Source organism: Salvelinus sp. IW2-2015, linkage group LG16 (genome assembly GCF_002910315.2).
Source record: "Salvelinus sp. IW2-2015 linkage group LG16, ASM291031v2, whole genome shotgun sequence".
Taxonomy (NCBI): Eukaryota; Metazoa; Chordata; class Actinopteri; order Salmoniformes; family Salmonidae; genus Salvelinus; species Salvelinus sp. IW2-2015.
The window spans coordinates 138582-157295 of record NC_036856.1 but is presented as its reverse complement, the minus strand read 5'-3'; the positions used below and the strand labels follow the sequence as shown (position 1 = coordinate 157295).

The 18714-nt window shown below is 40.8% G+C and overlaps 1 protein-coding gene across 1 annotated transcript in view; it reads left to right on the top strand.

Moving 5' to 3' along the window:
• Positions 1 to 18714, top strand: part of vtg3 (vitellogenin 3, phosvitinless) — a 42906-nt gene that overhangs the window by 9731 nt on the left and 14461 nt on the right. The window contains exons 22-25 of the mRNA XM_024004506.1: positions 73 to 182; positions 278 to 373; positions 604 to 816; positions 5100 to 5245. Of these exons, the coding sequence (XP_023860274.1) occupies positions 73 to 182; positions 278 to 373; positions 604 to 816; positions 5100 to 5245 (565 nt within the window). The remainder of the gene's footprint in view (positions 1 to 72; positions 183 to 277; positions 374 to 603; positions 817 to 5099; positions 5246 to 18714) is intronic.

Genomic DNA, 18714 nt, shown 5'->3' with positions numbered 1-18714 from the left:
TTCCATTAAAAAAAAAGCCTCATTAGATTTCATAAGTGTGACTATATAATCGAAKTCCTCTTTCATTATCAGTCCAGTCCAACAAACCTGTTGACAAGATTCACATTGAGATGAACGCCAGCCCAACCAAGGACCCAGTTAGTGTCCGCCACCTGCTTGACACCCTGCGGAGGCTTTCCAAGGTACTTGGTCATGGTTGTACTGTCATGATCTGCACACATGCATTGCTAAGTTCATACAGTATGTGACCATTTCTACTCTATTTTTGTGTTTGCAGGACGCAACCAATAGTTTCCATCTCTCCTCTGGTTCCTCAAGCAGCAGAACGTCTCATCAAGCAAGCTTCAAAGCCAAAGAAGCTTCTGCTTCTGAGGTAGGGCTATGGCTGAAGTGCACCACTGACTACTGTAACTTGTTGTTGTGGTTGTTGTTTTAAGGGGGGGTGTATTCAATCTCAATCAATATTCAAAGAGAGTTTCATTACTGTCTGCATTATTTCAGACATGGCGACAGTATTATGTATTTCACTCTGAAACCTAGTTGTGTTTACAAAACAGTGATGGCGGTATAAAGACCTTTGCGCCTTCTTGTACTCCTCCTCAGGCTTGGAATGTCAATCCTGAACCATTGTTCACCATCAAGGTTCTGGCCATGAGTGGCAAGACAAAGCCAGAGGGTTACGAAGCAGCTGCTTACTACACTCCTGCTGCCCAGATGGACAACACCCAGTTGATCGTGTCTCAGGTTGGGGAGGATGCCAACTGGAAGTTGTGCACAGATGCTAATGTGGATAAGGTCCGGCAGGAGCAGCTAAAGGTAATCAGGGTTGGGTAGGTTACCTTCTAAATGTACTCTGTTACTAGTTAACAGTCCAAAATTGTAATCAGTAACTTAACTTTTGGATTACTCAAACTCGGTAACGTAATCTGATTACATTGAGTTAATTTGAGATTACTTTCCCCGTAAGAAGCATTAGAAGAAGACAAAAATGTATGCTACCAATTGAACAACATCTATTGCACGATAAATCAATGTTAAAGTTTACATAGCTGGCAATACATGGAAGTTAAATATTACTTTACGGGTTGGTAATGTAGGCTTATTCTAACCCATCGCTTTCTACTACATATAAACTACACGTTTAAATTATATCTTTACATTGAAAACCAAAGTCTATCAGAATTCCAGTCATTCCAATAAATGATATGCTCCTTGATAGATTAGCCAAATTGTTCATATTTTTTTATTTCACATTTATTTAACCAGGTTAGCCAGTTGAGAACAAGTTCTCATTTACAAATGCAACCTGACCAAGATAAAGTAAAGCAGTGCGACAAAAACAACAACACAGAGTTACATGTCAATAACACAATAGAAAAATCTATGTACAGTGTGTGCAAATGTAGAAGAGTAGTGCAAGTAGAGATACTGGGGTGCAAAAGAACAAGAGGATAAATAACAATATGGGGATGAGGTAGTTGGGTGTGCTATTTACAGATTGGCTGTGTACAGGTACAGTGATCGGTAAACTGCTCTGACAGCTGATGCTTAAATTTAGGCAGTTTAAATTTGCATCGTGCAGCACAATCTCCAAAAAGTTCTGGGACACTGTAAAGTCCATGGAGAATAAGAGCACCTCCTCCCAGCTGCCTACTGCACTGAGTTTAGGAAACACCGTCACCACCGATAAATCCACGATAATTGAACATTTCAATAAGCATTTTTCTACGGCTGGCCATGCTTTCCACCTGGCTACCCCTACCCTGGTCAACTGCCCTGCACCCCCCACAGCAACTTGCCCAAGCCTCCCCCATTTCTCCAGCACCCAAATCCAGATAGCTTATGTTCTGAAAGAGCTGCAAAATCTGGACTCTTACAAATCAGCAGGGCTAGACAATCTGGACCCTCTCTTTCTAAAATTATCAGCCAAAAACATTGCAACCCCTATTACTAGCCTGTTCAACCTCTCTTTCGTATCGTCTGAGATCCCCAAAGATAGAAAAGCCACCGCGGTCATCCCCCTCTTCAAAGTGGGAGACACTCTAGACCCAAACTACTACAAACCTATATCTTTCCTACCCTGCCTTTCTAAGGTCTTCGAAAGCCAGGTTAAAAAACAGATCACAGACCATTTCGAATCCCAACATACCTTCTCCGCTATGCAATCTGGCTCCCGAGCTGGTCATGGGTGCACCTCAGCCACGCTCAATGGACCTAAACGATATCACAATCACCATCGATAAAAGACAGTACTGTGCAACCGTCTTCATCAACCTGGCCAAGGCTTTCGACTCTGTCAATCACCACATTCTTATCGGCAGACTCAACAGTCTTGGTTTCTCAAATGACTGCCTCGCCTGGATCACCAACTACTTCTAAGACAGAGTTCAGTGTGTCAAATCGGAGGGCCTGTTGTCCAGACCTCTGGCAGTCTCTATGGGGGTGCCACAGGGTTCAATTCTCGGGCCGACTCTTTTCTCTGTATACATCAATGATGTCACTCTTGCTGCTGGTGATTCTCTGATCCACCTCTACGCAGACGATATCGTTCTGTGTACTTCTGGCCCTTCTTTGTACACTGTTAACTAACCTCCAGATGAGCTTCAATACCATACAACTTTCCTTCTGTGTCCTCCAACTGCTCTTATATACAAGTAAAACTAAATGCATGCTTTTCAACCGATCGCTACCAGCACCTGCCCGCCCGTCCTGCATCACTACTCTGGACGGTTCTGACTTAGAACATGTGGACATCTACAAATGCCCAGGTGTCTGGTTAGACTGTAAACTCTACTTCCAGACTCACATTAAGTATCTACAATCCAAAAGTACATCTAGAATCTGCTTCCTATTTCGCAACAAAGCCTCCTTCACTCATGCTGCCAAAAATACCCTCGTAAAACGAATTATCCTACCGATCCTCGACTTCGGCGATGTCATTTACAAAATAGCCTCCAACACTCTACTCACAGTGCCACCCGTTTTGTCACCAAAGCCCCATATACTACCCAGCACTGCAACCTCTATGCTCTCGTTGGCTTGCCCTCGCTTCATATTCGTCGCCAAACCCACTGGCTCCAGGTTATCTATAAGTCTTTGCTAGGTAAAGCCCCATCTTATCTCAGCTTACTGGTCACCATAGTAGCACCCACCCGTAGCACGCGGTCCAGCAGGTATATTTCACTGGTCACCCCCAAAGCCAATTCCTCCTTTGGCCGCCTTTCCTTCCAGTTCTCTGCTGCCAATGACTGGAACGAACTGAAAAAAGCTGGAGACTTATATCTCCCACACTAACTTTAAGCACCAGCTGTCAGGGCAGCTCACAGATCCCTGCACCTGTACATAGCCCATCTCTAAAAAACCCATCCAACTACCTCATCTCCATACTGTTATTTTTATTTTTTTGCTCCTTTGCACCCCAATATCTCTAGTCGCACATTCATCTTCTGTACATCTTTCACTCCAGTGTTTAATTGCTCAATTGTAATTATTTCAACGCTATGGCCTATTTATTGCCGTACCTCCCTTGTCTTACCTCATTTGCACACACTGTTTATAGACTTTTTTTTCTATTGTGTTATTGACTGTATGTTTTATTCCATGTGTAACTCTATGTTGTTGTTTGTGTGTCGCACTGCTTTGCTTCATCTTGGCCAGGTCGCAGTTGTAAATGCGAACTTGTTCTCAACTAGCCTAACTGGTTAAATAAAGGTGAAATAAAAAAAATATATATACCTTGTTTGTTTACATTTACAATGTTTACAAACAAGGCAGAAAAACAAGCTTATATGTTGGGTTCTTATGGAGTGTGACAGTTGAACTAAGCTCATGGGGCATTTACAAGTTTTATTCGTCAAGAATCAATGGATATATATATATATATTACTGTACATATAATGTATTAGTCCAAAAATGGATGTAGCAACTACATATTGCCCCTTTAAGTCTATCAAAAGTGTACGAATTTGAGCATGTGTCCATTAGGCCTATGTATTTTCTTTTCTTATCAGCATGAATTAGATTGGAATAAAGGTGGGCATTTTATTACTCATAGGCTTGGATCCACACTATGTAGCTGTTCCAAGAGCGCATATTTCACTGGCTGTCCACTGGTTTCAAAAACAGTGACTGTTGTGCAAATTAAACTTCTTGAATTCAACCATTATTTGGTTCACATGCATATCTACATTTGTGAACAGCCATCCACAACAACCACAATCCGTAAGGCGCAAATAGCTAAATGAGAGAGCAGCAGTGTGATTCACATCAATGCGCTATGTAGATATCAATAATAATTGATATCCGTTTCGCCATAGACTACAACACTGCTGTTATCCTTACCTCCAAGCGTTTGTTCAAGTTGGATAATCTTTTTATGCCGGCAGTAGTCACACCATTGGAAGACATAGCTTGGACTGTAGACTACAAAAGTCTATTCCTGCTCTTTTCCCGCGATCCATCAAACACATTTGGTGTGTCATCATAGTGCTCTCGGACTTGTGGTCAGACACTCAGGTGGAACAAATGTACATTTGAATGTCAATTTAAAAAACACAGAAGTGACAAATATGTTTTTGCAAACATAATTTCTGAATTTAAAAGTGATCATCGAAGTAATCTAGTTTTTCAAAAGTATCTGTAATCTGATTACAATATTTTTGCTGGTAACGTAACAGATTACAGTTAACATTTTTTGTAATCCTTACATGTTACAGATTACATGTAATCTGTTACCCYCCCCCCCCCCCCCCCCMMCCCTGAAGGTTATAGGCAGTACAATCTAAGAAAAGAAGGTACTAACTAGAACCTAAAAGGTTCTTCAGCTGTCCCCATATGAGAACCGTTTGAAGAACCATTTTTTGGTTCCAGGTAGAACTCCTTTGTGTTCCATGTAGAAATATTTCCCCAGAAGGTTCTACATGGAACCAAAAACAGTTCTACCTGGAACCAAAAAGGGTTCTCGTAGCAGGAGAACGGCAGAACCCTTTTCGAACTCTTTTTTCTAAATAGTGTAGATACAAGGTGGGAAGAGATATCTCTCAATAGGGATTGGAGAAACATGACATGTTAATTCATAAGTGTTCTCTTTTTCATGTTAGATGCACGTAAGATGGGGAGATGAGTGTCAGTCATATGAGATGTCTATGAAAACTGCCACCGCACATCTGCCTGGGTCCAAACCCACTCTGAAGGCCAAGATTCACTGGAAGACTGTTTCAGTGTACATGACAGAGGTTGGAAAAAGGTGAGACAAGCACACATTCAGTACACTGAAAAGTATATTCAGTTTCCCAAACCTACTGCATTCAGAGTAATGTATTAGCAGGTCGTGTGACTATTCACATTGTATATAAACGCTATTGGTTCCTTAATGAAAAACAACTTCACTTTTATGCTGATGACACTGTGATGTACTGACTCCTCTGTGAACCAGGCTATAGCCGATCTACAGACTGCATGTAATGTCATACAAAAAGCACTTGTTGACCTTAAACAAGTAGTTTGGAAAAAAGTTGTTTTCTAGAGAGCCCACAACATTGACTCCACTGATTTAACCCTTTGGACCCCAATAGAATTATAGAATGCTGCTGTAGATTACTGAGAATTTTCAAGATTAAGCACATTTTCTCACAAATTTCAAATAAACAGACATAGTTCAAGAACAGAAAACAAATGACAATCACAAGTCAACTTAGGTTAAATATGACACCAATTTTGTCTCCCATTGTGTAAAGACACTCACTATCAAAAAACAATTAACACTCGAGTATTTAAATTGTACAACATTTCACCAAATTACTCATTCAAACTGTACCAACTATGATATATTTATATTATTTATATATACAGTAACAGTCAAAAGTTTGGACACCTACTCATTCAAGGGTTTTTCTACATTGTAGAATAAAAAGTGTTAATTAAACAAATCAAAATACATTTTATATTTGAGATTCTTCAAATAGAAATACGTTGCCTTGATGACAGCTTTGCACATTGGCCTTGGTCTGGAAGGTGACCAAGAACGTGATGGTCACACTGACAAAGCTCGAAAGTTCCTCTGTGGAGATGGGATAACCTTCCAGAAGAACAACCATCTCTACAGCAGTCCACCAATCAGGCCTTTATGGTAGTGTGGCCAGACGGAAGCCACTCCTCAGTATAAGTCACGACAGCCCGCTTCGTTTGCCAAAAAGGCACCTAAAGGACTCAGACCATGAGAGACAAGATTCTCTGGTCTGATGAAAACAAGATTGAACTCTTTGGCCTGAAAGCCAAGCGTCACATCTGGAGGAAACCTGGCACCATCCCTACGGTGAAGCAAGGTGGTGGCAGCATCATGCTGTATGGACTGGGAGACTAGTCAGGATCGAGGCAAAGATAAACAGAGCAAAGTACAGTGATCCTTGATGAAAACCTGCTCCAGTGTGCACAGGACCTCAGACTGGACCCTGAAAGGTTCACAGCAAAGGTTCACCTTCCAACAGGACAACGATAATTTTTTGCAATTATATTATTGATTGTGTTGTGACTTTACTTTCATTAATCTGAAGACTGTTATTTATCTAATCAACCTAAATATATTTTATTGTTATTGATTAAATGAATGATGTAACAATTAACTCATTAAGATCTGGGGCACAACGAGGGCGGTTCTTTAGAGTTTAATTTGTGAGATGATAACTCTATAAAGGTTTTCATAAACAGTCAACTTATTAAATCATAACCTCGTATCATATCATAATTCAGAACAGTCGTAACCTCCTTGTATCTGCAAAAACCCGAGTCTTAGTTATGATTCAGTACTACACAAATTGGAATAATTATTTCTTTACTAGCTAACAGACAGAGACACTTCACGTTGTTACATTTAGAAACTACTCTCAATTATAGTACTCCTGTACTTTGCACACAAACCGCCGCCCGCTTTGGAGTAAGAAATCATTAATTTATTTACGTGAAAGGTCATATCTGTCAGAACCGGGCCACATTGGAAAGGGGGTTGGGTCTTTTCGTGGCATGCTTGTAAGGCTCTTATTGTCCAAAATGGTTCCGACAAGTCTCATACTGTTTGTAGTTGTCATGTAGTCCTGAACAGAACTACAGAGTTGATTCTCCTTCCGTTCGCTCTGGAGGATGCTTCTTTGAAGATAGGCTAGCCAGCCGTGTCAATGGTTCCCAGTGGGGTGATGAGAATAGCGTAATATGATGATTTGAACAGAGTAATGGAATGGTCCCACTTAAATTCGCTTTTCTAGATACTTTACTTAGGACAGCTAATCAGCCATACCAGTGATTGTCTGAGAGGTGACATTATCGTCTCTACCTCGTGTTGAGATTCAGAGTTCGAACCACTTTAAACATGAGCTGCAGCTCTACATCTCTCTGGTCTGATATGTTCATTTTCGTTACCCATCATTTATGCAGTTTGTTCGAGAGGGGCGGTTCCGTCAGGCTGACACGCTCTCTGACCTCACTCAGGGGCGTGACTTGTCACTTGTAGAAAGTTATGTACAACTATTATCTCTTATGGCTCCTAAACTCATTACATTTTACATTTTAGTCATTTAGCAGACGCTCTTATCCAGAGCGACTTACAGTAGAGTGCATACATTTTATTACATTTTTTACATACTGAGACAAGGATATCCCTACCGGCCAAGAGCAGACGCTCTTATCCAGAGCGACTTACAGTAGAGTGCATACATTTTATTAATTTTTTTTTTTTACATACTGAGACAAGGATATCCCTACCGGCCAAACCCTCCCTACCGGCCAAACCCTCCCTAACCCGGACGACGCTATGCCAATTGTGCGTCGCCCCACGGATCTCCCGGTTGCGGCCGGCTGCGACAGAGCCTGGGCGCGAACCCAGCCCAGCCTGGGCGCGAACCCAGAGACTCTGGTGGCGCAGCTAGCACTGCGATGCAGTGCCCTAGACCACTGCGCCACCCGGGAGTACGGGTGTCCCGCCCTTCACAAAAACAATTTCATAATTTTTCATGTTTCATGCACAACGCATGGGATGGACACTTTCCAAGTTAGTATTTCCTTTAAAACATTTTTTTTACATCACAAAATAACAACCAAAATGTAATTATTGTTCTTTAGATCGCCTCTGACCATATCCCTCGTTCAATGTTAGAAATATTTAGTCGGGAGTATGTGAAACAAAGTCACATTCCTCTGGTAAACATTGGAGAGAGATGCTGACTGTTGATTTACAACAGCGTGTGAGGTGTTAACCCCCACCAGTCCCCCCCCCCCTCTGCAGGTGAGAGGGGGTTTGGTTGAAGTTATTTATTGCAAAGCTGATCTGACCTATTTGGATCCTCACACAATAGTCATGACAGGTTCAATCTTGGAAGGATTCTACAAGTTGCAACCCACCAAAAGAATGGTCATGGGATGGCCTGGTTGTGGATCATCGTTCCGGACCGGTCGTCCAGTTGTCCAGACTGGTGGATCTAGGCAGTAACTTTGACAGACGTTAATAATGTACAACACTCACGCAATACGGTATTACATTTCTTCCCCAAATTGTTTGTGGCAGTATCACTTCCTAAGTGTCAAAGAAAATGAAAATGAAATTAAGAATAAAACACAAACAAAAAGATATACAAAACATAGTTACCACACCTTAATCATCTAATTGGACTCTATTCTATATACGTCCACGATCTTGTCATATCTAGGGTGATTCTACTTAGTGGTGTGTTGCTTAGGGCGCTATCCTAAGTTGGTAACTACATGATAAGTTATTACCAGCATGTGTGTTAACCATCAGAAGAGTGTTTTGGAGATTCGCTACCACCAAGTGACTACTAACTCCTCTGTCGCTGTTATCAAGGGCAATTCGAATTGTTAGGTCTCAAACCTTCTTGCTGACTGTGGCCGGACTGACCGTTGCTGGCATTGATATTAGTATCCAAGGGGACCAGCTAAGCTACCAATTTATTCCGTAATGTTATCCTACACATGATTAGAGCATTTAAATAGTTGCATTGTAGTTGAGACTATTGTTACCATTTTTTGGGGGAGTTGCAAAGTCCACTGGACTTCTTTTATGACCAGTGTGGGACACCTCAGTGATATGGCAGATGTATTCTAAGGTTATCCCCGTCGAGAGGCTTGTCCACTCCTCTCTGTTCTCGTGGGGAAGTTTACAACTTGATTTGTTTCCTGATCGGGCGGCCTCGTACAGTGCTGCAAATAGCCCCGATCCACCCCCCACTGGCCTTGACGACGCTTACCATGAGTCTGGACTAGTAATCCCGCCCGTTGTGTCTCGGGACCTCCCCACCAGCGGTTGGTGTTGGTGTCCGAGGCACAAACGAAAAGATTGTGCCCTTTGTACGAGTTGTCAGCAGCCGCATTTTTAGTAGATTGGCTGTAACTCTTCTACCAAATCTCCTAGTGTTTGTGCTTCAAAACACTCAGTGGCTGACGTGGCCTGCCATTCGCCACAACATCTGCATGTGGCAACCGTTCCAGCACCTGCGAACTGAGACAAGGATATCTTTCGGGCAATATTGCAGTTTTTCACCAGTTGGAGTCACCGGGTCAGTGGTGGGACTGACACCGTTAGTTTTATTGTAAGGGGTTTCAGTCCCACTCCAAGCAGAAAGCGTATCATCGGAAGCAGAGTCCACTCTGAAAGTTGATGCTTTGTTTCCTGATACGACCACAGTGCTTGTGGAAGTGTCTGAAGGACAAGAGAAGTTCATCTTAGCTATGGTATCGCATGACTCCAAGGAGGAGGGAAGTTGCTCACTCACAGAGAATGTTAGCTCAAAATCTTGAAAAGAATAGTCTATCAGGTTTGCTGATTGAATGTGACGAGATATCGTCATATCTGCTTGAGTCAGATTCTGCACCAAGAGGTATCGAAATGTCTTTTTCCCAAGGGGTCCTGTCAACAGATACTCCTTGTGGATGACTGTGTTACAGCCAGCGTTAGGAGAAGACAGTGTGGTCAGTGGAGACGGCACGGTTACCTCTGACCACAATTGGTTGTTTTTCCAATCCATCAGAGAAACCAAACGATCCATCAAGTCTGCTCCGAGTAGCAGGTGTTCAGTGTTGAGGCTGGTAACATACACAGGGTGAATAAGCGAAACATCTTGGAAGTATACTTTTAGCGTTAGTCGCATTGTGAGAGGCGAGGTAGTCTGAGTTAACCCTCAAAGTTTGTCTTATCGTTCTGTTCTTAACCAACGTTACCTGGGTTCACAGCACTTTTGAGATCATTGTCAAGTCCGAATCAATTAGCGCATCATGGGTTAAGTGTTTTACAGCGAAAACACAATATAGCATTATATTAGCTTACCATAATAGCCAGAAACACAAGCCATTTACCAGCAGCAAAAGTTAGCGATCGTAACAAACCAGCAAAAGATATATAATTTTTGACTAACCTTGATAAGCTTCATCAGATGACAGTCCTATAACATCAGGATATACATACACTTATGTTTTGTTCGAAAATGTGCATATTTAGAGCTGAAATCAGTGGTTATACATTGTGCTAACGTAGCATATTTTTCTGACACTCACATATTCTGACCAAATAACTATTCATAAACATTACAAAAAAATACATGTTGTATAGGAAATGATAGATACACTAGTTCTTAATGCAATCGCCGTGTTAGAATTCTAAAAATAACTTCATTACGACATGCAGTTTACGTTATGGCGAGAGCGTGCCCAAAATCTGGGCGCAAACTACTAGTTCACATGTTCGACAGATATATGAAATAGCATCATAAAATGGGTCCTACTTTTGATGATCTTCCATCAGAATGTTGTACAAGGGGTCCTTTGTCCAGAACAATCGTTGTTTGGATTTAGAATGTCCTCTTCTCCAGTCAATTAGCACGGAAAGCTAGAGAGTGTTTTCTATCCAATAGTAATAATAATATGCATATTGTACGAGCAAGAATAGAGTACGAGGCCGTTTAAATTGGGCACGATTTTCCCCCAAAGTGTAAATAGCGCCCTCTATCCTCAACAGGTTTTAAGCAGTCTTTGAGTTCCGTCTTGTGGTCATATTCCCCACACAGTTGAATGATTGTTCGCAATGGCGTAATGTATCATTTGTCTTCATGGTGAAAACAGATTGACTTATCAGAGTTTGAGTGGAGTTGGCTATTGCGATGTTGTTTACATTGTGCGTAGCAACATGTGTATCTGAGTATATAGTCAAAGCCTGTAGGCTTGTTTCTTGATCGAGCGGGCCCTGGATAGGGTTTTGAGTCAGAGCAGGGGGAATTTAATAGTTTACGTCCTCGCTAATGGTGTTAAATTCGGCTGACCTGTTCTCCGGGAAGTCCACGCCTAGTCATGGTGACGTATCTTTTTCGTCTTTCTCAAATGTTGCTGCTTTTGTATTTCTCTTAGCAGAACGTCTTGAGAGCATCGGTCTACGATTTGATCGTCATTGAAGCCTTTTGACCCTTGTGCCCTGACACTTTGTGTGGGTTGGGTGCAGCAAAGTAGCTGTTTTGTCATCCGACTTGGTCATTGTGTTCATTACCTGATCGTCTTTGGTCTGCAGCATTTGGACTGGAACATTATTGCTTTCAGTGTTGTTAATCAAAATGGCATACATGTTATCAATTTGCCCGCCCCTGTTTGTAGCGAACTCGCACGATTTATATAGATTTGCTTGGACTTCGTCGTATTTACTTTTGGCTAAATCGAGTTGTTCCTGTAAAATACAATTTTGTTCCTGTAGAAGATGATTTTGTTCAAGAGTTTGTGCTAGTTCGTCGTCATAAGTTTTTGCCAATTCTTTTAATTGTTCAGTTCTCAAATGCAGTTCTTCGTCTAGCAGTATCTTTTCCTTTTCTGCTTTCGTCATTAGTTAACTGGTTCTCTCCACCTGTCCTTTCATCTCAACCGTTTCTTGCTCATGCTTCTGCTGTGCACTGCGGAACTTGACCGATGTCAGTCTCTGCTGGCGGCCATACCTCAGAGCTAAATTCGAGAGAACCGTACAAGGCCTGCGCCTGTTGGTTTATCTTGGAGTCCGTTTTTGGCATTTCTGCAGTTTTTTCACTTATTGCATTGTGATCTAACATTCTCAGCCCTTTGGCATAGTTTGGGATAATATTGTTGCTGATTTCAGCAATCATCCTTTCCATGGGTGAGGGTTCACTAATTAGCAGGGGAATGGGGGCCACCCCCTCTGATAGCTTGCTCATCATTATTATTATTATAATTATAATTATTATGTTTTGTAAAGTTTGGGATTTGAGACGATGGATTTTAGAAAAAAAAATATATATAGACGTTAATGAATCATCAATACTTAATCAGTAATGTGGGAGTTGGACATCAATGAACTTGCAAAAGCAAATCTTATTGATTTAGCAATGTTATTCAAATCACAATGCATAGAGTGGGTAGCCATTTGATTAGCTGTTCAGGATTCTTATGGCTTGGGGGCCTTTTGGTCCTAGACTTGGCGCTCTGGTACCGCTTGCCATGTGGAAGCAGCGAGAACAGTCTATGAGTGGTCCCGTGGTCCCGTGTGGCTCAGTTGGTAGAGCATGGCGCTTGCAACGCCAGGGTTGTGGGTTCATTCCCCACGGGGGGACCAGGATGAATATGTATGAACTTTCCAATTTGTAAGTCGCTCTGGATAAGAGCGTCTGCTAAATGACTTAAATGTAAATGGGTGGCTGGAGTCTGACAATTTTTAGGGCCTTTCTATGACACTGCCTGGTATAGAGGTCCTGGATGGCAGGCAGCTTAGCCCCACTAAGCTACTGGGCCGTATGCACTACCCTCTGTAGTGATTTTGCAGAGAGCCACATCAATTTACAGAAATACTCATAATAAACATTGATAAAGGATACAACTGTTATGCACTGAATTTTAGATCCACTTCCCCTTAATGCAACCACTGTGTCAGATTTCCAAAAATCTTTACGGAAAAAGCAAACCATGCAATAATCTGAGTACGGCGCTCAGATGACAAATCAACCCAAAGAGATATCCACCATGTTGGAGTCAACAGAAGTCAGAAATAGCATTTTAAATATTCACTTACCTTTGATGATCTTCATCAGAATGCACTCCCAGGAATCCCAGTTCCACAATAAATGTTTGTTTTGTTCGATAATGTCAATCATATATGTCCAAATTCCTCCTTGTTGTTCGCGCGTTCAGTACACAATCTAAACTCACGACGCGCGTGCAAGTCCAGCGGAAAGTACGGATGAAAAGTAGAAAAAGTTATATTACAGTCCGTAGAAACATGTCAAACGAAGTATAGAATCAATCTTTAGGATGTTTTTAACATAATCAATAATGTTCCAACCGGAGAATTCCTTTGTCGCTCTCACGTGAACGCACGAGACTGAGCTCGTGGCTCTCTGGCAGACCTCGGATTCATTCCCCTCTCATTCGCCCCCAATTCACAGTAGAAGCATCAAACAAGGTTCTAAAGACTGACATCTAGTGGAAGCCTTAGAACGTGCAATTTGACCCCATAGACACTGTGTATTCGATAGGCCAAGAGTTGAAAAACTACAAACCTCAGATTTCACACTTCCTGGTTGGATTTTTTCTCAGGTTTTTGCCTGCCATATGACTTATGTTATACTCAGACATTATTCAAACAGTTTTAGAAACTTCAGAAGTTTTTCTATGCAAATCTACTAATTATATGCATATTCTAGCTTGCATATTCTAGCTTTTTTTTGACGGCACCTAACTTGCCTTACAATCAGCGATTTCCCCTTATAGAATGCTAGCACAAATGAGGGTTTAGTCAGGAATAGCCGTTGATCATCATGCGCAAAAAAATCATTCCGGTCTCTGAAAACTCTCTCCCTTCTGAATGCACGGTTTTCAATGTCTTCCAATAACGCAAGAACAGCCACGGTTTATTTTTTTCCAATTTGAAACACTATTTATAGAACATCGCATTCTGTTTTTAATTCAAAACACCTTGCGTCCGGCAATTAATTCCTCACAGCTTTAATTGATCATTTCTAACAAATTGTTCATTAAGCTAATGTAAAGTTCACCACAGGCTTGGATGCATATGTGTCCCAAACTGCAATACCCCTACATAACCAGGAGGAAAATCATTTATGTCAAGTCTAGACTTTGCATAGAGATAAGATCATTTCCACGTCAAAGTAAGATTTTATAAATAACTACTTACACATGGTTTTCTGCGTAAGTCATACTTAAGGTCAAAATTGATCATAAGTCCAATTTATAAATGCTACCCCAGGAGTACCCAAGAACTATTTGAGAATGTCTGGTTACACACCTAGGTGGCAAAGGTCCGGATGGATAATGTAATTTATCGGCATAGTAACAAACACCCACCTCACAACCTAAGCAACCCCAAACTGTTCACACTCCGCAACCCCAAACTGTTCACACTCCTCTTGTTGTTGGAGAGAAAATATTGCACACCAACCGATTATGTTAGGTATGAGCCAAGTCACAGAAAAAGACAGCCATTTTTCCAGCCAAAGAGAGCAGTAACAAAAAGCAGAAATAGAGATAAAATGAATCACTAACCTTTGATGATCTTCATCAGATGACACTCATAGGACTTCATGTTACACAATACATGTATGTTTTGTTCGGTAAAGTTCATATTTATATAAAAAAAATATGAGTTTAGATGGGACGCTACTGTCTCACTTGGCAAAAAGCCTGAGAAAATGCAGAGCGCCAAATTAAAATTAATTACTATAAAATCTAACTTTCATAAAATCACACATGAAAGATACCAAATTAAAGCTACACTGGTTCTGAATCAAGCCAACATGTCAGAATTCAAATAGGCTTTTCGGCGAAAGCATACGATCCTATTATCTGAGGATAGCACAATTGTAAACAAAGAGAGATACGCATATTTCAACCCTGCAGGCGCGACACAAAACGCAGAAATAAAAATATAATTCCAATATGTCCCATAAACATCACAAATGGTCCTTTTCTTCGATTAATTCCGTCGCTATATATCCAAAATGTCCATTTATTTGACACGTTTGATCCAGAATAACACAGGTTCCAACTTGCTCAAACGTGACGACAAAATATCTCAGGTAAACTTTGCCAAAAAATGTCAAACTACTTTTGTAATACATCTTTAGATATTTTTTAACGTTAATAATCGATAAAATTGAAGACGGGATGATCTGTGTTCAATACAGGATTAAAACCAACTGTAGCATGCTTTCTGGTCTCGTGCCTCTAACAAACCTGACACGTCGAGTGACTCGACTTAAAGATGGCCGTACTTCTTCATTACACAAAGGAATAACCTCAACCAATTTCTCAGGACTGTTGCCATCCAGTGGAAGCCGTAGGAACTGCAAGCAGGTCGCTTAGAAATCTGGTTTCCCAATGAAATATATTGAAAAGAGAGTGACCTCCAAAAAAAAGACATCTGAATGGTTTGTCCTCGGGGTTTCACCTGCTAAATAAGTTCTGTTATACTCACAGACATGATTCAAACGGTTTTAGACACTTCAGAGTGTTTTCTATCCAAATCTACTAACAATATGCATATCTTATCTTCTGGGGATGAGTGGCTGGCAGTTGAATTTGGGTATGCTTTTCATCCAAATGTGAAAATGCTGCCCCCTACCCTAGAGAAGTTAATAACGCAGGGCAGACAGACAAGTTCAATACTTTCTCCCCCTTCCACCTGCCTCTTACATTTTTGCGGTAATGCTGCAATCAGTTGGTTGTAATTTTGGATAGAGCAAACATTTCCATCTATTTTTGTCAGCTGCATGTGTGACATGTTATAATATCACACTGTTTCCTATTTTTATTTTTGTATATATTTTTTTAAATCAATAATAGTATATTTGAGTTTAACCATATTATTTGTTCTTTGTTTTCTGATGAATTAAACTTTCTACGGCTTGTTTTAAAAACAGAGATATTCTGGAGATTATTTCATTTTAAAATAACCAAAAGTAAGAGGTTGAAATCTGAATTAAGTGGAAACGGGGTGAGCCATTCTTACTAATCTGCTAGAGAACCAGTTTGGATTTAAGTGTAGTTTTTGCATGACTGAAGCCTTTAGTGAGAGGTCCAATGCTTCAATCATTTTTTTGCCAGGTTAATTTTGTCTGGCTTGCCATTCCAAATAAAATTTATTTTTTATTTTTTTGCTCATATAATTTGAGAAACATGTCGTTAGGTGTAGGCAGGGCCATAAGCAAATAGGTCAACTGGGATATGAGTAAAGAGTTAATCAGGGTGATTTTTCTACAAATGGACAGGTATTTTCCTTGTCATTGTATACATTTACATTTAAGTCATTTAGCAGACGTTCTTATCCAGAGCGACTTACAAATTGGTGCATTCACCTTATGATAACCAGTATAAAGATCTAATCTATTTTTGCTAACTTTCTATTAAAATGTATTGTAGTGAGATCATTTCTTTCTTTCACGATATGAATACTGAAGATGTCCACTTCACCATCAGACCATTTTATTGGTAAACTACACGGTAATGTAAAAGTTGTGATCCAATACGTAATATAATACACGTATCATAATTTGGTTGTAATCCAGAGAGGTTAGAAAAAGTATATAGATCCTCTATGAGGCTGTGGAGGGATCCAAATTGTGTTTTTAAAAGAAAACATAAATCATGAGTGTACAATGACACCTTTTTTAAGCCCTGGATTTCTACCCCATTGATATTATTGTTGGATCTGATAATAATAGCTAACATTTTGATAGCCATAATAAATAGATATGCCGATAGTGGACAACCCTGTTTAACTCGTCTTGACAGTTTAATACTTTCTGAGAAGTAGGCATTATTTACTATTTAATAGCTAAGGTTACTATATATAACTTTAACCAATTGTATAAGAGATTCTCCAAAATGCTAATATTCCAGGCATTTATATATAAATTCCAGTTGTACTTTATCAAAATCCTTTTCAAAGTCAGCTATGCATACCAGGCCTGGTTTCCAAGATTTTTCCCAGTATTCTATTGTTTACAGTACCTATCTTACATTATCTCAAATGTATTGTCCATGTAAAAAAAAAACTGTCTGATTAGTATAAATAATATCCGACAATAGCTTTTTATTCTATGCGCTATGCATTTTCCTATACTTTTACGAAACTGAAGTGTAAGGASCCTCCAATTTTTCAAATGGAGGGATCTTTATATTTACCACCTCGGTCCTGTTTCAGTAATCGTGAAATCAGACCATCCTGTTGAGTAGCTAATAATCTAGCATTTTTATAGGAGTGGATAAAACATAATAACAGTCCTCTGAGTACATAAAACAAGGTTTGATATACATTAACTGTGTTGCCATTCGGCCATGAAGTTTTCCCAGACTTAAAGGCTTTAATTGTATCATTAAATTCATCCTCTGTAATTTGGCCTTCACATGAATCTTTCAGTACAGCTGTTAATTTTACATAATTGATAGAAAACAAATCCTTACAATTAACTTTGGTTAGGGGTGATGGAGGAAACTGAAACTAAAACATATGCTTTAGGTACTTTGCTTCCTCTTTTAAAATATTGTTTGGTGAACCATTGGTCATTTGTAACAAGTTTCAGGAAATTATTTTTGGTAGCAGTTCTATGTGGAAGATAAAAAAAATATTTGGTGCATTTTTTCCCATATTCCATCCAGTTCGCTTTATTTTTGATAATACACTGCTCAAAAAAATAAAGGGGACACTTATTAAACAACACAATGTAACTCCAAGTCAATCACACTTCTGTGAAATCAAACTGTCCACTTAGGAAGCAACACTGATTGACAATAAATTTCACATGCTGTTGTGCAAATGGAATAGACAAAAGGTGAAAATTATAGGCAATTAGCAAGACACCCCCAATAAAGGAGTGATTCTGCAGGTGGTGACCACAGACCACTTCTCAGTTCCTATGCTTCCTGGCTGATGTTTTGGTCACTTTTGAATGCTGGCGGTGCTTTCACTCTAGTGGTAGCATGAGACGGAGTCTACAACCCACACAAGTGCCTCAGGTAGTGCAGCTCATCCAGGATGGCACATCAATGCGAGCTGTGGCAAAAAGGTTTGCTGTGTCTGTCAGCGTAGTGTCCAGAGTATGGAGGCGCTACCAGGAGACAGGCCAGTACATCAGGAGACGTGGAGGAGGCCGTAGGAGGGCAACAACCCAGMAGCAGGACCGCTACCTCCGCCTTTGAGCAGGAGGAGCACTGCCAGAGCCCTGCAAAATGACCTCCAGCAGGCCACAAATGTGCATGTGTCAGCATATGGTCTCACAAGGGCTCTGAGGATCTCATCTCGGTACCTAATGGCAGTCAGGCTACCTCTGGCGAGCACATGGAGGGCTGTGCGGCCCCACAAAGAAATGCCACCCCACACCATGACTGACCCACCGCCAAACCGGTCATAGCTGGAGGATGTTGCAAGGCAGCAGAACGTTCTCTCACGGCGTCTCCAGACTCTGTCACGTCTGTCACATGTGCTCATGTGGCTCAGTGTGAACCTGCTTTCATCTGTGAAGAGCACAGGGCGCCAGTGGCGAATTTGCCAATCTTGGTGTTCTTCTGGCAAATGCCAAACGTCCTGCACGGTGTTGGGCTGTAAGCACAACCCCCACCTGTGGACGTCGGGCCCTCATACCACCCTCATGGAGTCTGTTTCTGACCGTTTGAGCAGACACATGCACATTTGTGGCCTGCTGGAGGTCATTT